The sequence below is a fragment of the Monopterus albus genome, unplaced genomic scaffold (assembly GCF_001952655.1).
Source record: "Monopterus albus unplaced genomic scaffold, M_albus_1.0 scaffold21.1, whole genome shotgun sequence".
NCBI lineage: Eukaryota > Metazoa > Chordata > Actinopteri > Synbranchiformes > Synbranchidae > Monopterus > Monopterus albus.
This window is the reverse complement of record NW_018127901.1, coordinates 2530634-2544940: the sequence shown is the minus strand read 5'-3', so window position 1 is coordinate 2544940 and position 14307 is coordinate 2530634. Positions and strand designations below refer to the sequence as shown.

The window sequence follows — 14307 nt, the reverse complement described above, 5'->3', positions numbered from 1 at the left end:
GATTCCTCACTACTCTCTGACAGTGCAGGCGGCCGATGAAGGCGATCCTCCTCTGTCATCGGCCGTTCTCATCACCATCACCGTTGCTGATGTGAATGATAACCCGCCCGTGTTCTCTGAGGTCAACCACAGTCTGCTGCTGCAGGTAGGGCTACCTGAATGTGTATATGCTTACAGGTCAGACCCCTACAGCCACAGGAATATGTTTCAGGCAGGGACGGGGCCTGGCATTACAGGTATTCTCTAATATTACTCTGATATTACTATAACATCACATCAGTGCCAGCATGTAAATAATAATCAAAAAGCTAAGACCTGTACTTTAATAATCACAGCCTCAGTAATGAACAGGTGTAACACCCACAAAGTCATGACAAAACAACCTAGGTATCACAATGACAGCAGTATCACAAGCACCATGTCACTGCCATAGCTACATGTCACACAGTGAACCCAGGACTGTTGCAAAATATGACAAAACAGAAGCAGATCCTTAAGAAAAAGATCTTTCAAGAGTGGACATTTGGAATATTAGTGCTACTTTATTACTAAACTAGGCTAGGCTACACATTCCCTGATTTGCCTCCATCACTTTGAACATCTCTGTAAACCTGACAACAGTCATGCTGCTTAAATTTGGGATAAAGAGGTCACATGAAATGTGTCAGAATCCATCTATCATCTATACCGCTTATTTGTGAATATGGTCAAGCTGCATGTCTTTGGACTGTGGGAGGAAGCTGGGGTACCTGGAGAGAACCCCCACAGGGAGAACATGTAGACTCCACACAGAAAGGCCACGGGTCGGCCAGGGCTCAAACCTGGAACCTTCTTGCTGTGAGGTGACAGCACTAACCACTGCGCCACCATGCCGCCCATTGTGTCAAAATAAAAAAATAAAAAATATAATTGATAAGCTTTTATACACTGAAGGATGGGGGCTCAGTGCACCCCTCCCCACTTCTTCCCACAGCTATGTCTACATCCATTTCAGCGTTCGCATCAGGTTGTGTGTGGCGGTTAGTGTTTTGAATGCTGAAGTGAGCTAATATTTTTCTGTCCCACACACTGATAGCATCTTGTCAAGCCAGAGAGTGTAACACAATTGCTCCATGGACCGGCACATCCTGTCAACTACTTCTGCCCGAAAGACTGATGATGAATGATGCACACAGTTGATTTACCCCCATCAGGGTGTGAGTCTGCTCAGCAGGATGGATGTGTTAACACGGTGCTACAGCCCACACACTTTATTTACAAAATCTGAACATGTATTTTTTCTGAGAGCCCACATTTAAAAAAAAACGTTCATCCTGTGTGAGTCAAAAGCCTTGAAAGGGTGGGTGGTTGGAAACAAATCAGTCATTGAGCCATCCTTTAATGTGTGCCGCCTGGTGATTTTTGATCCGACACCTGCAGGAAGCCGTAGACGGGTCTTTGCAGTGTGTCCTAACATCTTTGACTCAGTGTTCAGACACCAATCCTGTTCGCAGCCTGGGGCGGTTAGAAACTACCGGCACTACGCGGCCGACAGTAGAAGGAAACACTGACCTCGCACAAGCTAGTGAAGCAACAAACAGTCAACAAGCAGTGTGTAAAAAAATTACCCAGAATGCCATGGAAAGAATTTCTTGCTCTCAGCTCCAGTGTCCCCAGGAGAAGTAATATGCGCATTCATGTGTGAAATCTGATGACTCGGTAGAATAGTCTGAACAGGGGAACTTCTAGTTACACACCACATTTCACATGAATATGCAAAAAGCCACTTTGTCGATTCACCTTAATGCAGCGAAGTCATCCTCGAGTCAGGGACTGCCCACCTTTACCTGCTCTAGTCCTGACTGCACCGAGGAGCTGATGAGGACAGGCAAAATAATGACTAGAGATACTTAAAGACAAACCACTAAAGGTCATTCTCTGTTAACCAGTCTGTGTCTCTGTATCGTTAGAGCTGCCTCTTTCTCCTCCTGCACTCTTATGGAAATCTGGTGACCTGTAAGTGCTGCTCCATCATAACTGTGGCACTCACAGCTCATTAAAACTGTGCTGAGCTCAGGAGTGAAGCTTTTCAGAGGCAAAGCCAGCGTGGGGTTTCTGAACTTTGTGGGGATCAAAACAACAGCAGCTGTCATGATTCGTTGCTCGGCGTGTTGCTTGCAAGACATGAGTGAAACCCTTTCACCTAAAACCCCTAATTACACGGCCAAGTCTGCAAGTGTGGAATTTACCCCCCGTGTGTGTGAGAAAGCCTGCATCGCTGCATGCCTCAGTGTTGTTTAAGTGTTGCTCACTGACAGTTAAGGTTTTTCTGCCAGCTCTCCATCAGTCAGCCGGCTCTGAAACTCCCATCCAGTCACAGACTAGCTTGTTCTCAAGCCAAAATGCTGACACTGTGGTGATCAATCTCTGCGATACCATCCCACTGTCTCCACAGCCCAATGAAGAAAAATTGCATTTAGCAGCTGCATGCTGCTGAAAAGGAATTGTCTTTTTTTTTTTTGCATGTGTTGTGGGTCATTGGTGGTGAAGTGTTAGGCCGCAGTTGGATTTAACTACTTCAATAGAAGCAGCGATAATAGGTAATTTTCTAAATATACATTTCATTTGTGATGGTTTTTACAATTTTAACAGACACAATTTATAATGTTTCAGAAAGGATGTGGGAGCACTGTAGTGATAAGTCACATGGCATTTGTGGCGATGAACTGTACTTCCTGACGCTTGTCTTTGCTTTTGATGTTGTATAAGATGATGTATGGGTGGATGGCGGCCAGACAGTCTTGTTCTACCTACTCTGATGAGGCTGTTTACCAGAACAGGATTGTGCTTTGTGATGCGTGCTTTTATTGCAATTTGAAAAACCACACGTAGGAATTTCATGTTTTAGCCCATTAACTCAAAATTGGGTGCACCTTATTCCCACCTGTCCCCCAGACGTTTTCCAGATTGATACCCTGGGCTCCAGAGAGCCACTGGATTCTATTAATTTTATGAGCGTCAACAGGCAGAGCCCCTTAACTTGCCTGAGATAGATAATCCATCACGGTGACTGGTTAAAGGTCCTAATAATTCTTTGGTCAAACTTAGTGGTCCATTTATTTCATAGTCAGCTGGCTTAAAGTATGGCGGTTAGGAGGAATGATAATAAAAAGACAATTCAGAGGACAAACAATATGCAAACGTGCACAGTGTGATAAGAATAATGGATGTGTGTGTTCAGGAGACTGCTGAACACAACGCACCAGTAGTGAGGAAACAAATTAATAAAGCTCGTCTCGTGCAGGAGGCCGAGTCGGTCGGCAGCACCATCCTCCAGCTCGTGGTGACAGACAAAGACACGCCCAAGAATGGCCCGCCTTTCTCCTTCCACATCGTCAGCGGCAACGAGGATCACCGTTTCCATGTCGACCAAGGCGGCCTGCTGTCACTCTCTGCTCCACTCAGGAAGAAGGTCACTCCCCACCATCAGCTCAAGATTCAGGTCAGGACATGTTCCCTGACACTGACTCGTATACCAGCTCCTAGTTTGCTCTCCTGAATCCCTACATGCTCACCTGTCTTCTACTCTGCCTTTTAATGTTTTATTAGTAAGTGTCTGTCCAACAGTTTGACTCAGTGGCAGAAAAAGACCTTCTGTTTCTCACATGAGGTTCTTTGAGTCGTCATCTGAATCTTATGACTCACGATGGGATAGGATAGCATTTTATCACATATGAATCCAGCTCCAAATCCACTTATAGATCTGAGTCTTTTCAAATCTGATTAAGAGGTTTATTAGTTAAAAAATAGACCTTTTCCACAGCAGACATTTTGACTCATAGTAGGTGTAAAATATACTGTATATCCACACCCAGAGCATTTAGAGGCTCGTTGGACACAAACAGTCAACATGCTCAGTATAGTAGTAAAAATGATTCAATAAACGACATTATTTCCTTTATATATTGTATATGCATATATCCATCAGTTGAATTTTAGTCTTTCTTAGACTCTTCTAAATTTTAGATGAAGTGCCTAAAATATACAGCCTTGTACTAGAACAAAGCAAAGATTGGCTTTATTTCCTACTCTCCTGATCATTTAGTGCAGTGGTTCCCATAATGGGGAACTGGACCCCCACAGGGGGCTGCACCAGAAGCATGAGGGGTCACGAGATGGTTAAGACAAGAAAGCAGAAAAAACATCTGGATCTGCAGAATCTGCACCACAGAATTTTGTCCTTTCGCTTTAAAGTGTCACCAGCCAGAAAGGTAAAGAACCACTGGCTTTAACAAATCACTTGTGATTTGTAGTAAAAGGCAAATGAAGGTCTGATAGAGTGTTGGTCTAAACCATGTGTTATCGTTGTGTAACCACTGACTGTGCTCCATTCAGGTGACAGACAGTGGCCACCCTCCCCTCTCCTCCATCTGTGTGGTCAACATCAACGTCACTGAGCAGAGCAAGTACCCTCCCTCTGTTGTGCCTCTGGAGGTCTTCATCACTACATCTGGAGGGTTGTTTGCCAACCGGGTCATCGGCAAACTCCACGCCTCAGACCAGGACCTGCAGGACACCCTGACCTATAAGCTGGTGTCAGAAATCCCAGACGGAGGAAGGTTTTCTGTCGACCAGGCTGATGGTAAGATCTGGGCAGAGGAGAACCTGGAGGAGGGCTCTTACTTGCTCAATGTCAGTGTGACTGATGGGAAGTTCAACATCTGGACCGGGGTCAAAGTTCATGTGTGGGCAGCCGACCAGAGAGCACTGGACTCTGGCCTGACCCTGCAGCTGGTTGGGTTATCACCGGAGGAGTTTCTGGGCGATCACTGGAGAGGCCTCCAGCGCAGCCTGGGACAGGCTCTGGGTTTGCCCAGACAAGAGCTTCACCTGGCCAGCCTGCAGCAGCAACAGGACGCCCAGGTCCTGGACGCCCTGCTCATCTGGAGGCCTCAGACCGGACTTGTCCGCTCTATACCAACCAGCAGACTTGCAGGTGAGCAAACATCATTACTGAGCTATTTAAATAAGCTGCCACATTGTGAGTCATTGTAATGACTTGTAAGTGGACTGCAGTTAGACCAGCTGAGACCCAGAACACACCAGTAATGACCTATTAATGGAAAGATAAGAGCAAATCATATCGAAGACGGGCTGAAATACTCAGTGCTGAATATCAGGTACATTTCTTCAGGAGAAGACAGAAAAATGTTGGCAGCCATTTATTTTGACACAAAGAATGAAGACGAGTGTTTTGAATGTTTAACTCTAAAATGATTAACTCTTCGATGTAGGTATTATATCAGACCTCGAGGACTCTTTGGGCCTGAGCATCCTGAGGGTGAGCCACAACGGATGTCTGGGTAGCGGCTGTCCGCCCCGAGGCTGCAGGAACGCCGTCCGACTGAGTGCAGAGAGACTGGCCCATTTCACCACCGCCAGAGCTGCTTACATCACCCCCCAGCACACCTGGGAGAGCGTCTGCCCCTGTAACGGTACATCTGTCTGCATGTGCCTGAGCGTCAGAGAGGGATGATTGATTATCGATGTGTGAGTGCATGAACCAGGGATGAGGCAGCTGCCTTTCATCAGCAGACGACAGGTTCACAAACACACAGCTCATCACCATCTCTGCTGAAGAGCTGCTCCAACAAGTGACCGATTCAAAACTGCAGTGCCGAGTCTTTTTGTCCAACTCTGAACGTCCACACAGAGAAGCAAATGCACACTGCTGTTTGTTTTGACACGGTGTAAAGATCCTATTATATCCTATGTACATATAAAGGAACTATAGAAGATATACAGTAAATCAGAATTAAAAGAACAGCTAGGAGAGGAGACCTGCCCAATCTGCAGTTTATTAAAATCTTTTGCAGCTGTAAGTTTATTTACATTTACTTTGTGGAACAGCAGCACACTCAAAAATTAGTTTTTCATATCTATGGTGATTGTTAAAGTAACACATACTGTACATACTGGCAACCACAGTGGGATCTGTGTACGTCAAGTGTATTTGTAACACTTGAGTTCGAGCCCAACTAAAAACAGTTGTCGGGCTCTTCAAAGTCTGATGCTGGTGTGCGCTGCTTGTCGACTGTTTTGGGTCTGTGATGGTTTATCTAATCTTCTGATTTGTATATTTTAATGAAACTCATTTTAAGCTAGATCTAGAGTATGTATAAGAGTGAAAATGCCTCCGCTCCAGATTTAATCTGTCTAGTGATCAAAAGGCCAAAACACCGAAGGGTCAATGACTTGTGGAGCAACAAGTGGTTAACTGTGTAGTTCCTACCCACAGAGCAACTTGGGGTCAGAACAGTAGAAGATCAGTAAATATCATGTGGTAACGTGACCCTCAGGAGCAGAAGAAGAAAACCAGCTGAAAATGAACATCAGCCTTGACTGTGAATTCCCTTCAGCTCTGCAGGACTTTCCCAGTATAACGAACCATCAGTCGGTTCAGATTACATTGTGGCTGTTTTAGAAGATATCTGTCTCTGCCAGAGATCAGACAGCCTCCATCTTACCTGTTGAGACCTAGAGAACTAGTGGAATAAATCCCCAGACTTCATGAAAGAAACAGCATGTGCGGTGTGAGTGTGGGCCCAGCGATAGCTTCACTTACAGCTGGCAGAACATCTAAACCACTGAGCAGCGGCACCACGTCGCCTGATCATCCTCACTGATTGGATCTGGCATCTCTCTGAAGATTGGCACCGTGACGATAGAATGAAAGTCAACTAGGGGTTCTCCAGGATGTGGACTCAAGACCAGCCTGTACGGAGTCCCTGTCCTTCGATCCCTCTTTGGTCTTAAGAGATTCTGAGGTTTGGGGAAAAAGGCTTTATCACAGTGAAAACAGGTTAATAAAAATGTATAATGAACCTAAATACATTCACTGAATAAATCACTTCAATTAACATTTTCTAAATGACAGAAAACAGAGGTTTTAGCGCTAAAGCCAGCAGCTGATAAATCAATTAGAATCTGAATAAAGAAACCTCACTTGCCCCTCACCAGGTAATGGAAGATTGTCTTAACCGACTGGAGGAAAGAGACTCGCGCTCATGTTGGATCATCAGTCGCCAGGCCTGGCTGCCTGTCTTGAAGCTTGTTAGCAGTAGCTGCTGAAAAACCTTCCCGCAGGCATCAATAGTTTCATCTCTGAATCACTAAAAGTCTCGTCCGTGCACCACACTGCACTACCATTGATCCGTCCATTGATGAATTCTCTCGCCCTTCATTCAAGCCTTCCTCCTGTTTCTCCTGTTAAACTTATAGGACTCGTGTCAGACGCTTCACTGGTTACTATGTTTAAAATTTCTGTTTATAAGCTTTTTTCTTTGCAGCCTTTTCTGTCAGACTTGAGATCACATGTTCGGTGTACAGCCTCAGCTGTCACACATGGTGCAGAGTGGAGGTGGAACCAGTGCTGATTAGTGATGTGAAAAGGGTTCATTTAGTTTATTCTGGTTTTCTTGAAAGCTCAGTCAACAGTTTGTTTTGTAAAGGTTTACCAGCCTGCAAGTTCTTAAAAGGAAGACTTAAATACAAGAGTGGACTTACACAGAATGACCTGAGATTCATTCTTCACTCATTCATCGTACAGTACTTGTTGTTGTTGCCATTGTTTCATTAGTGTTTTGGAAACGTAAATGTCAGATTTTGCCTTTCATTCAGGCACTGATGTGCTGGAGCCTTGTCCCTCCACATTCTGTCACAACTCTTTCATTTTTAATTGGACAGTTTATCTGCTGCACACTGGAAAGTAGTTTTGTATAACAAAGAGTTTTGTTAAAAATATACAAAGCAGACTGACCTGGCAGGTAGTACAGGAAAGACCTTTAACTTTGTAGACTTTCAGTTCAAACCAGAGATTTTGAGTCAGTGACTGCTTCACTGAATCAGTACAGCTGAGAGATGTGTTGTTTCCTCATTGTGAGTCGGTCTGTCTGCTCACTGTCGGTTGTTTTCATGTTTCTGTGTCTCAGAATCCGCCGTGAGGTTCGATGGCAAGTCCTACCTGAAGTACCTTCACAGGATGGACGAGGACAACCAGGACTTCAAACTGTCACTGTGGTTCAAGACCTTGCAGAAGCAGGGCCTCCTCATGTCCACCAGCAGCACCAACGACTGGGGAGCGTTACAGGTACCTCTGTCTCTGGAGCTACGTTTAAAGACAGGATGTATTTTGAACCATTTATGGTAGATGGACTCTTCTTCTTTTTCCTGAATAAACAGATGCAGCTCTTTGTGTGTGTCCCAGTAGTTCTGCCTGTTAAAGGTGATACTGTCGTTCTGTATAACACTGTACAATAAAACTGATGTGGTGTTATTGATAGAGATCACTAGTCTTCTCAGTTTGACAAATAACCTAAAATTAAAATTCTAACATAATGGTTCCTTGACTTCCCGGGCCCCCCCACTGTTCTAGAAATTCCTGATTAAAATAAAGAAAGGAACGAACAACAGTTAAGAAGAACTGTTTAGAAGCTTGTACAGCGCTGATCAGACTGTTTACTGACAGACTCTCTTCCTTCGTCAGCTGATCAGTGGAGGGCTACAGTTCAGCTACAGCTGTGGAAACACCTCCCCTGGTTCCTTACTCATCAGATCTGACTCCGTATCAGACGGCCAGTGGCACAAAGTCCTGCTGGAGGTCAACTCCACTGCCCTGAGACTGACCCTGGATCAACAGCACCCGGCCTCAACCACCCTGACCGAGCCGTGCCGGATGATGCACTCCCACGGTGCTTTGTTCTTTGCTTCTCTCAACCAGGACTCTGCTCCAGAGGCTTTTGGCAGCCTGCATAATTTCACCGGCTGCCTAGAGGGCCTGGAGCTCAGTGGGGAGCCCATCGCAGTGGGTGATGCAACGGAGTGGACCAGGCCTGGGAGCAGGAGGGTGTTTGGAGAGTACCAGTGCTGCAGCAGGGCAGGAGCCTGCCACAACAACCCCTGTCTGAACAGCGGGGTGTGTGAGGAGGACGCTGCCGGAGGTGAGTGCATGAAACATGACCTACATGTTCAGCTAAATCCCTGCAAATCATTAATATCTGATTGTTTGTTTTTAAATTTGTTTTGTTTACACGTGATAAAATAGAAAATGATGTTTCCTATCATAAAACATTTCCTTCAAGCTGCAGTTCACCCTCATTCAGAGACAAGTCATGAAAGCTTAGTTTGGCCTGAAGCCCTTTTCCAAACCTCAGCCCTGTGAGTCACATGGTTATTAGCAGAAGACAGTTCCTGAAACACAAAATCTTGACATGTCGGTTTGTTGTATTCATTTTCTGGCAGCTTGATTTATTCTTTACACAGAAAAGCTGTTGAAAAGCACATCTGTGATTTTGCAGATAAGAGTAGGAGCTTTAATATTATTCTGACAAGTCTCAGTGAGAGTGTGGTACAGAGTGCAGCCAATATGTTGGTCTTCTTCTAGGGAGGGGGATATTAAACCAAACACAGGATGGAGCAGATGGAGACCTGCAGAAGAACAGTGTAAACAAACAAACCCCATAGCTGTAACCGAAGACCTGTTGCTGTTTCTTTACTGGTGGTTTACCTGTTAGGTTGTTGAACTGCATCATTTATTATTCACCTCCAGTGCAATAAGAAAAGGTCCATCGTGGACACAGGACACAAGGTTTCTCTCAGGACTGCATTCATCATGTCAAATTACATTTCAGCTTCTTTAGGTACAGATTCTAGGGTGTGACGCTGAACAACAAATGCATAGTACTTCCCCCAGGCAGCAAACACAATGGTGGCTCGGGATGTTTTCTTTTTCCTGCACAATTTAAAGTTTTACTGAGGCTTCAGTTTTGTTGCTTTCTGAGACAGTGACAAGAATGTGAAGGTGAAAATGATGAGATGTAACTTCTTAGACCAGTTTAGTTCTTAGTTCAATGTCTTAAAAATGCAGACCTGCCAAACAAACAACCAACTTAATTCAGTTTTATTTGTACAACACCAAATCACACCAACAAGTAATCTCAAGGTGCTTAACACAGTGAGGTTGAGACCAGGGATTCTACTGTTTCCTTGGGTAGAAGAAACAACAAGCGTGTTGTCTTAAACAGTGTCGGAGCTCTTTTAGGGCTGATGTTCAACCAGAAATATCAAAGCTACTTCCATGTTCTCTGCATGGATCAGCTTGACCTTGATTATTTGCTGCCTGTAGGGGAGACTTGCTGTGGCGTTGATCTGTCGCTCTCGTCTTAAACGTCTGGGTGTGTTTTATTTACTTTGCAGAGCCGCGCTGCACATGCACAGGACTCTTCCACGGCGCCCGCTGCGAACTGGCCGAGAAGGCCGACAACCCGTGTGCCTCCCAGCCATGTGCCCCGGGCAGGGTGTGTGTGCCCAAGGCTCAAGGATTCATGTGCAACTGCTCGCTGGACACTGAAGCAGGGTAAACACACTTTTTAAAAAATCTGTATTTTAATTTAATATATTCTTTAATCACAGTAATGTGTCTGGTGTTGAACAAGTGTTGTGCTGTTCTTCCTTCAGAGTTTCCCCAGGTTTTACTGTTCAGTCTTGATCAAAACACTGTTTCACAGCAATGGGTTGTTTTGACAGTAAAATAACAAAGCTGGTAATGTGCTATCATTGTTTGATTTTTTTCCTTAAGCCTTTGTAAAGTAAATGATTTAACTGAAGAGTTAATAGATTCATGAATTAAAATATTGACAGAGAACTAATCAGCACTAACTTTAGCCACTTAACCCAGTAGTTTTTTCTCTTTTAACAAAAATACTACAGATTCACTGGTTACAGGTTGTGTTTCCCCACTGTGGGACTAATAAATGTTTGTCTTATCTTAGTAAGAGTAGAGTAACCAGCGATGAAGGTTATTAGCTGTAGCCGTATCGGTCCCACATGTACTGTGGTCCAACAGACCCCATCATCAGTAATTAGACACATCGAGTTAGCGCAGCACAATCCTCATTATTCGCAGCATCACTTGCACTCAGGTACATGCTTGTATTCCTAAAAACATACATGGCCTTGACTTTCCATGAATATGTGATAAAATGCACACACATTTGCTTTTATTCCACTCTCACCAGAGAGGATCTGCTTCAGACTAATCGAATAGCTGAAAAAATAACTTGCAGATTAATCAATAACAAAAAATAGTTGCAGCCATAGAAAAGCACTGTTTTTGCTTTCAGCTGAAGGAAAGCTTCATTTTTAATCTGCTACCCTCAGGCTTTAAAAAAATTAAAAATCAAAACCTAAGAAATTCTTCTTGACTCATGGTCTTGATTATACATCAAATTACAGAAGCCACTGAGAAGCAGTAACAAATATTTGAGTATAAAAATATGACAATTTCCAGCAGTGTCTGACCAGGTGCTGAAGAATCCTAACTCCAACTCCCTGTGCTCCTGTAGGTGCCACAGTCGGACAGATGACTGTTCACCCAATCCCTGCTCTGAAGGCTTGGACTGTAAAGTCATTGACGGCTCCATCCACTGTGACCCGCTGCCTCAGGTTTGCTCAAAGTATCATAAAAGTTTTATCTTGGGAGACAGTGTTGAGGGACATGACATTTGCTTATCATGTGTCGTGTCTGTCCAGAAGGTACCTCCGATCGGCTACGTGGAGATCATGGAGATCGCTGCCAGCATGCTTGGATTACTCTTCTTGGTCGGCATCTTCGTTTGCGTCAGGAAACGTTACATTCAGCAAAAGAAGAAAAGGCCAGTCTGTGTCCAGGACTCAAACGGGTAAGAGCAGTTTTGTGTCTTCAACATATTTCAGTAGTCCAGGCTACATGCTGTGGGGAAAAAGAAATAGAGATATACTGTAATGCTTTTTCTCACTCTGCTAAAATCAGCTCTACTCTGTGTTAAAACTAGGCTTGGGTGGTATCTATGTTTTCATACCTTAATACCTTCCCAACATGTCACCAGGGCCCAGAATTGTTACCCCTCTTTGAGTGGATCAGAGTCAATCATATATCGTATATATACATACACACACACAGGTTTTGGATCACTCTGATGTCCAGGTGGATCAGAAAATCAAATCCAAGCTTTAATCCAGATCAAATCAAATGGCAGTGAGAAAAAGCAGCATGTTTTGACAATACTGAAAATCTCTGGCATTTCTAAAAACTGTGGTATATCATAATACTGCCCAAGCTTAGTTCAAACTCTGTTCCACAGTTTCCACTGCCACACACTGTTAAAACAGCTTGGCAGGACAAATATCATTGTCTTGCAGCCTTACTGACTTCCTCCACATAGTTGCAAAGCCTTTGTACATCCAGCAGAAAGCTAAGGGGGAGTGTCTGACCACAGAAAGAAACAGGAGGATCGCTTGCTGCAGAAACAGAATGTCTTCTAAAATCCAAGGGTGAAGTTGCACAGGGATGACAATAGGGACACACTCTCAGAAAGATGTTTTACTTCTCTGCCTCCCAGTTTTTTCCCTACTCCTCTCCAACACCCTGAAACGCCTAACCGGCTAGTTAAGGAGGCAGGAATTCAGTACTTACTCCACAAAGACAAGCGTCTAATGGAAATCATCTCTCTTTTCACACATGCAGCTATTCACAGCCCAGTGCGGCCAAGGGCCTGAAAGCCAACAACCGTGAAGCCATGCCCATAGAGATGAGCTCTCTGGGCAGTCTGACCAACGACCTTGACCACACGCCGTTCAGGTCACTTCGCCCACGCAGCCAGATCACTTTGTCAGGAGGCGGGGTTTGCTCTCCAAAGACACAGGGGCCAGTTGTGTGCAGCGTGGCCCCCAACCCCCCTCCCAGGCCGCCATCCACCTCCGACAGCGGCTCCATCAGGAAGAACCACTGGGACATGAACTATGAAGGTGAGTGTTTGTTTAACTACAGCTGGTTTAACTATGTGAGATGATGGCCTTTGTCTTCTGTCACCACCATGACTGCTGAGCTGGTGACAGTGTTCAGTCACAGGGCCCTGTGACTGTCAGCCATCATTAAGTAGTTTATGGCTGTCAAATGGAAAGAGGGTAAAATGACATGGTGCAGGTAACAGAAAGAGAAAAACAAAACATGAGCATGTAATCACAAAGAAGAGTACATTTGTAAAGTGTAATACCTTTAAATTAACAGTTTTGTTGAAGTGCCACTGCAGCAAACGACAGATGTTTTCATAACTCCTAATCACTCATCAACTACGTGTTATTTTCACATTACTGCATTTATAAAATACTAAAAACTTATGGGAAATGTTAAATATTCTATATTTGTCTTACTGTCATCAAAAGACCAAAACAATGTGAGTGTCAGCCTCTCAGCTCCAAGCTTACTGGCTCCTGCTGACGATGTAAAAGAGTTACAGATATGTAGTTTTACTGAAGGCTGACGAAGGCTGTATCGCCTTTGTGAACCGAGATGAAATGTAGAAGAAAATATACAGGGACTTAACTCGGAGGAGCTCTCAGCCTTAGATGACCAACAGATAAACTAGTAGATCTTCTGATGTTTTTCTGTCCTCTCTCCTCAGTCTACCCAGCAGACCCTGACTATTATGGCCGCCCAACTGTCCATGAGTTCCCCCAATTTGACATTGTAGAGGACACCTACTCCACCTCCACCATGGACTCGCGGAGGAACTCTCGATTCGGTGGCTTCCCATTCCCACTGGATCGCTCCGACCGCCGTGCACCCCTGCCACCATGCTATAGCAACCAGAACCTGGATGACTTCCTGGGTCCTGACGGGCTTCCTCTTCCCAGCTCTCAGTGTCCCAACGAGTACACCGCCATCAGCTACTACCCCACCAAGCAAACCCGCAGCCTCGACAACGTCTCCGGCTACAAGAGACTCAGTATGCGCCTAAGCGTGGCCATGCCATCTTACGCAGAGCAGGTCAGCACGCTGCCAGAGCCAAACCCTGGCCAGCCGCAAACACAACCAGCAGGGCAGAACCCACGCAGCTACGATGGGTCAAGTATGGTGGAGAGTGATTACGGGAGCTGTGATGAGGTGATGTTTTAAGACCAACTTTTGACTTCATCTTGTTGCGGGAATGTGCATCCATTCAGTAATTATTTATAGTTTTAGTTTCAGTTGGAAACCTAAACAATGCAAGTACATGCCACCTATCTACTGTTCCTCCATTGTAAGGCAGCTTTGTGTGCAAGTGCACATCTCAGACTGGACTGTTTGAAACTACTGAACAGTCTCTCACTGTAAGATCTGAGTCATCTCTTCACCCTGGTAGAGAGGAAAGCACCGTGTGAAGCAGTAGCTCAGGTGTCTTTCATTCCTTTGACTTTCAAAGCTGTGTAGTCTCGCTGTGCCAGACTAAAGGACTCATTGGGTTCCTTCAG

At 44.8% G+C, this 14307-nt stretch overlaps 1 protein-coding gene across 1 annotated transcript in view; it reads left to right on the top strand.

Annotated features, from left to right (window-relative positions):
• Positions 1-14301, top strand: part of fat2 (FAT atypical cadherin 2) — a 70135-nt gene extending 55834 nt beyond the window's left edge. Inside the window, exons 19-29 of the mRNA XM_020594009.1 lie at positions 2-145; positions 3284-3481; positions 4375-4975; positions 5274-5474; positions 7971-8128; positions 8525-8978; positions 10234-10393; positions 11382-11481; positions 11569-11717; positions 12542-12822; positions 13479-14301. Of these exons, the coding sequence (XP_020449665.1) occupies positions 2-145; positions 3284-3481; positions 4375-4975; positions 5274-5474; positions 7971-8128; positions 8525-8978; positions 10234-10393; positions 11382-11481; positions 11569-11717; positions 12542-12822; positions 13479-13972 (2940 nt within the window). The 3' untranslated portion in view covers positions 13973-14301. The remainder of the gene's footprint in view (position 1; positions 146-3283; positions 3482-4374; positions 4976-5273; positions 5475-7970; positions 8129-8524; positions 8979-10233; positions 10394-11381; positions 11482-11568; positions 11718-12541; positions 12823-13478) is intronic.
• The last annotated feature ends 6 nt before the right edge of the window (positions 14302-14307 follow it).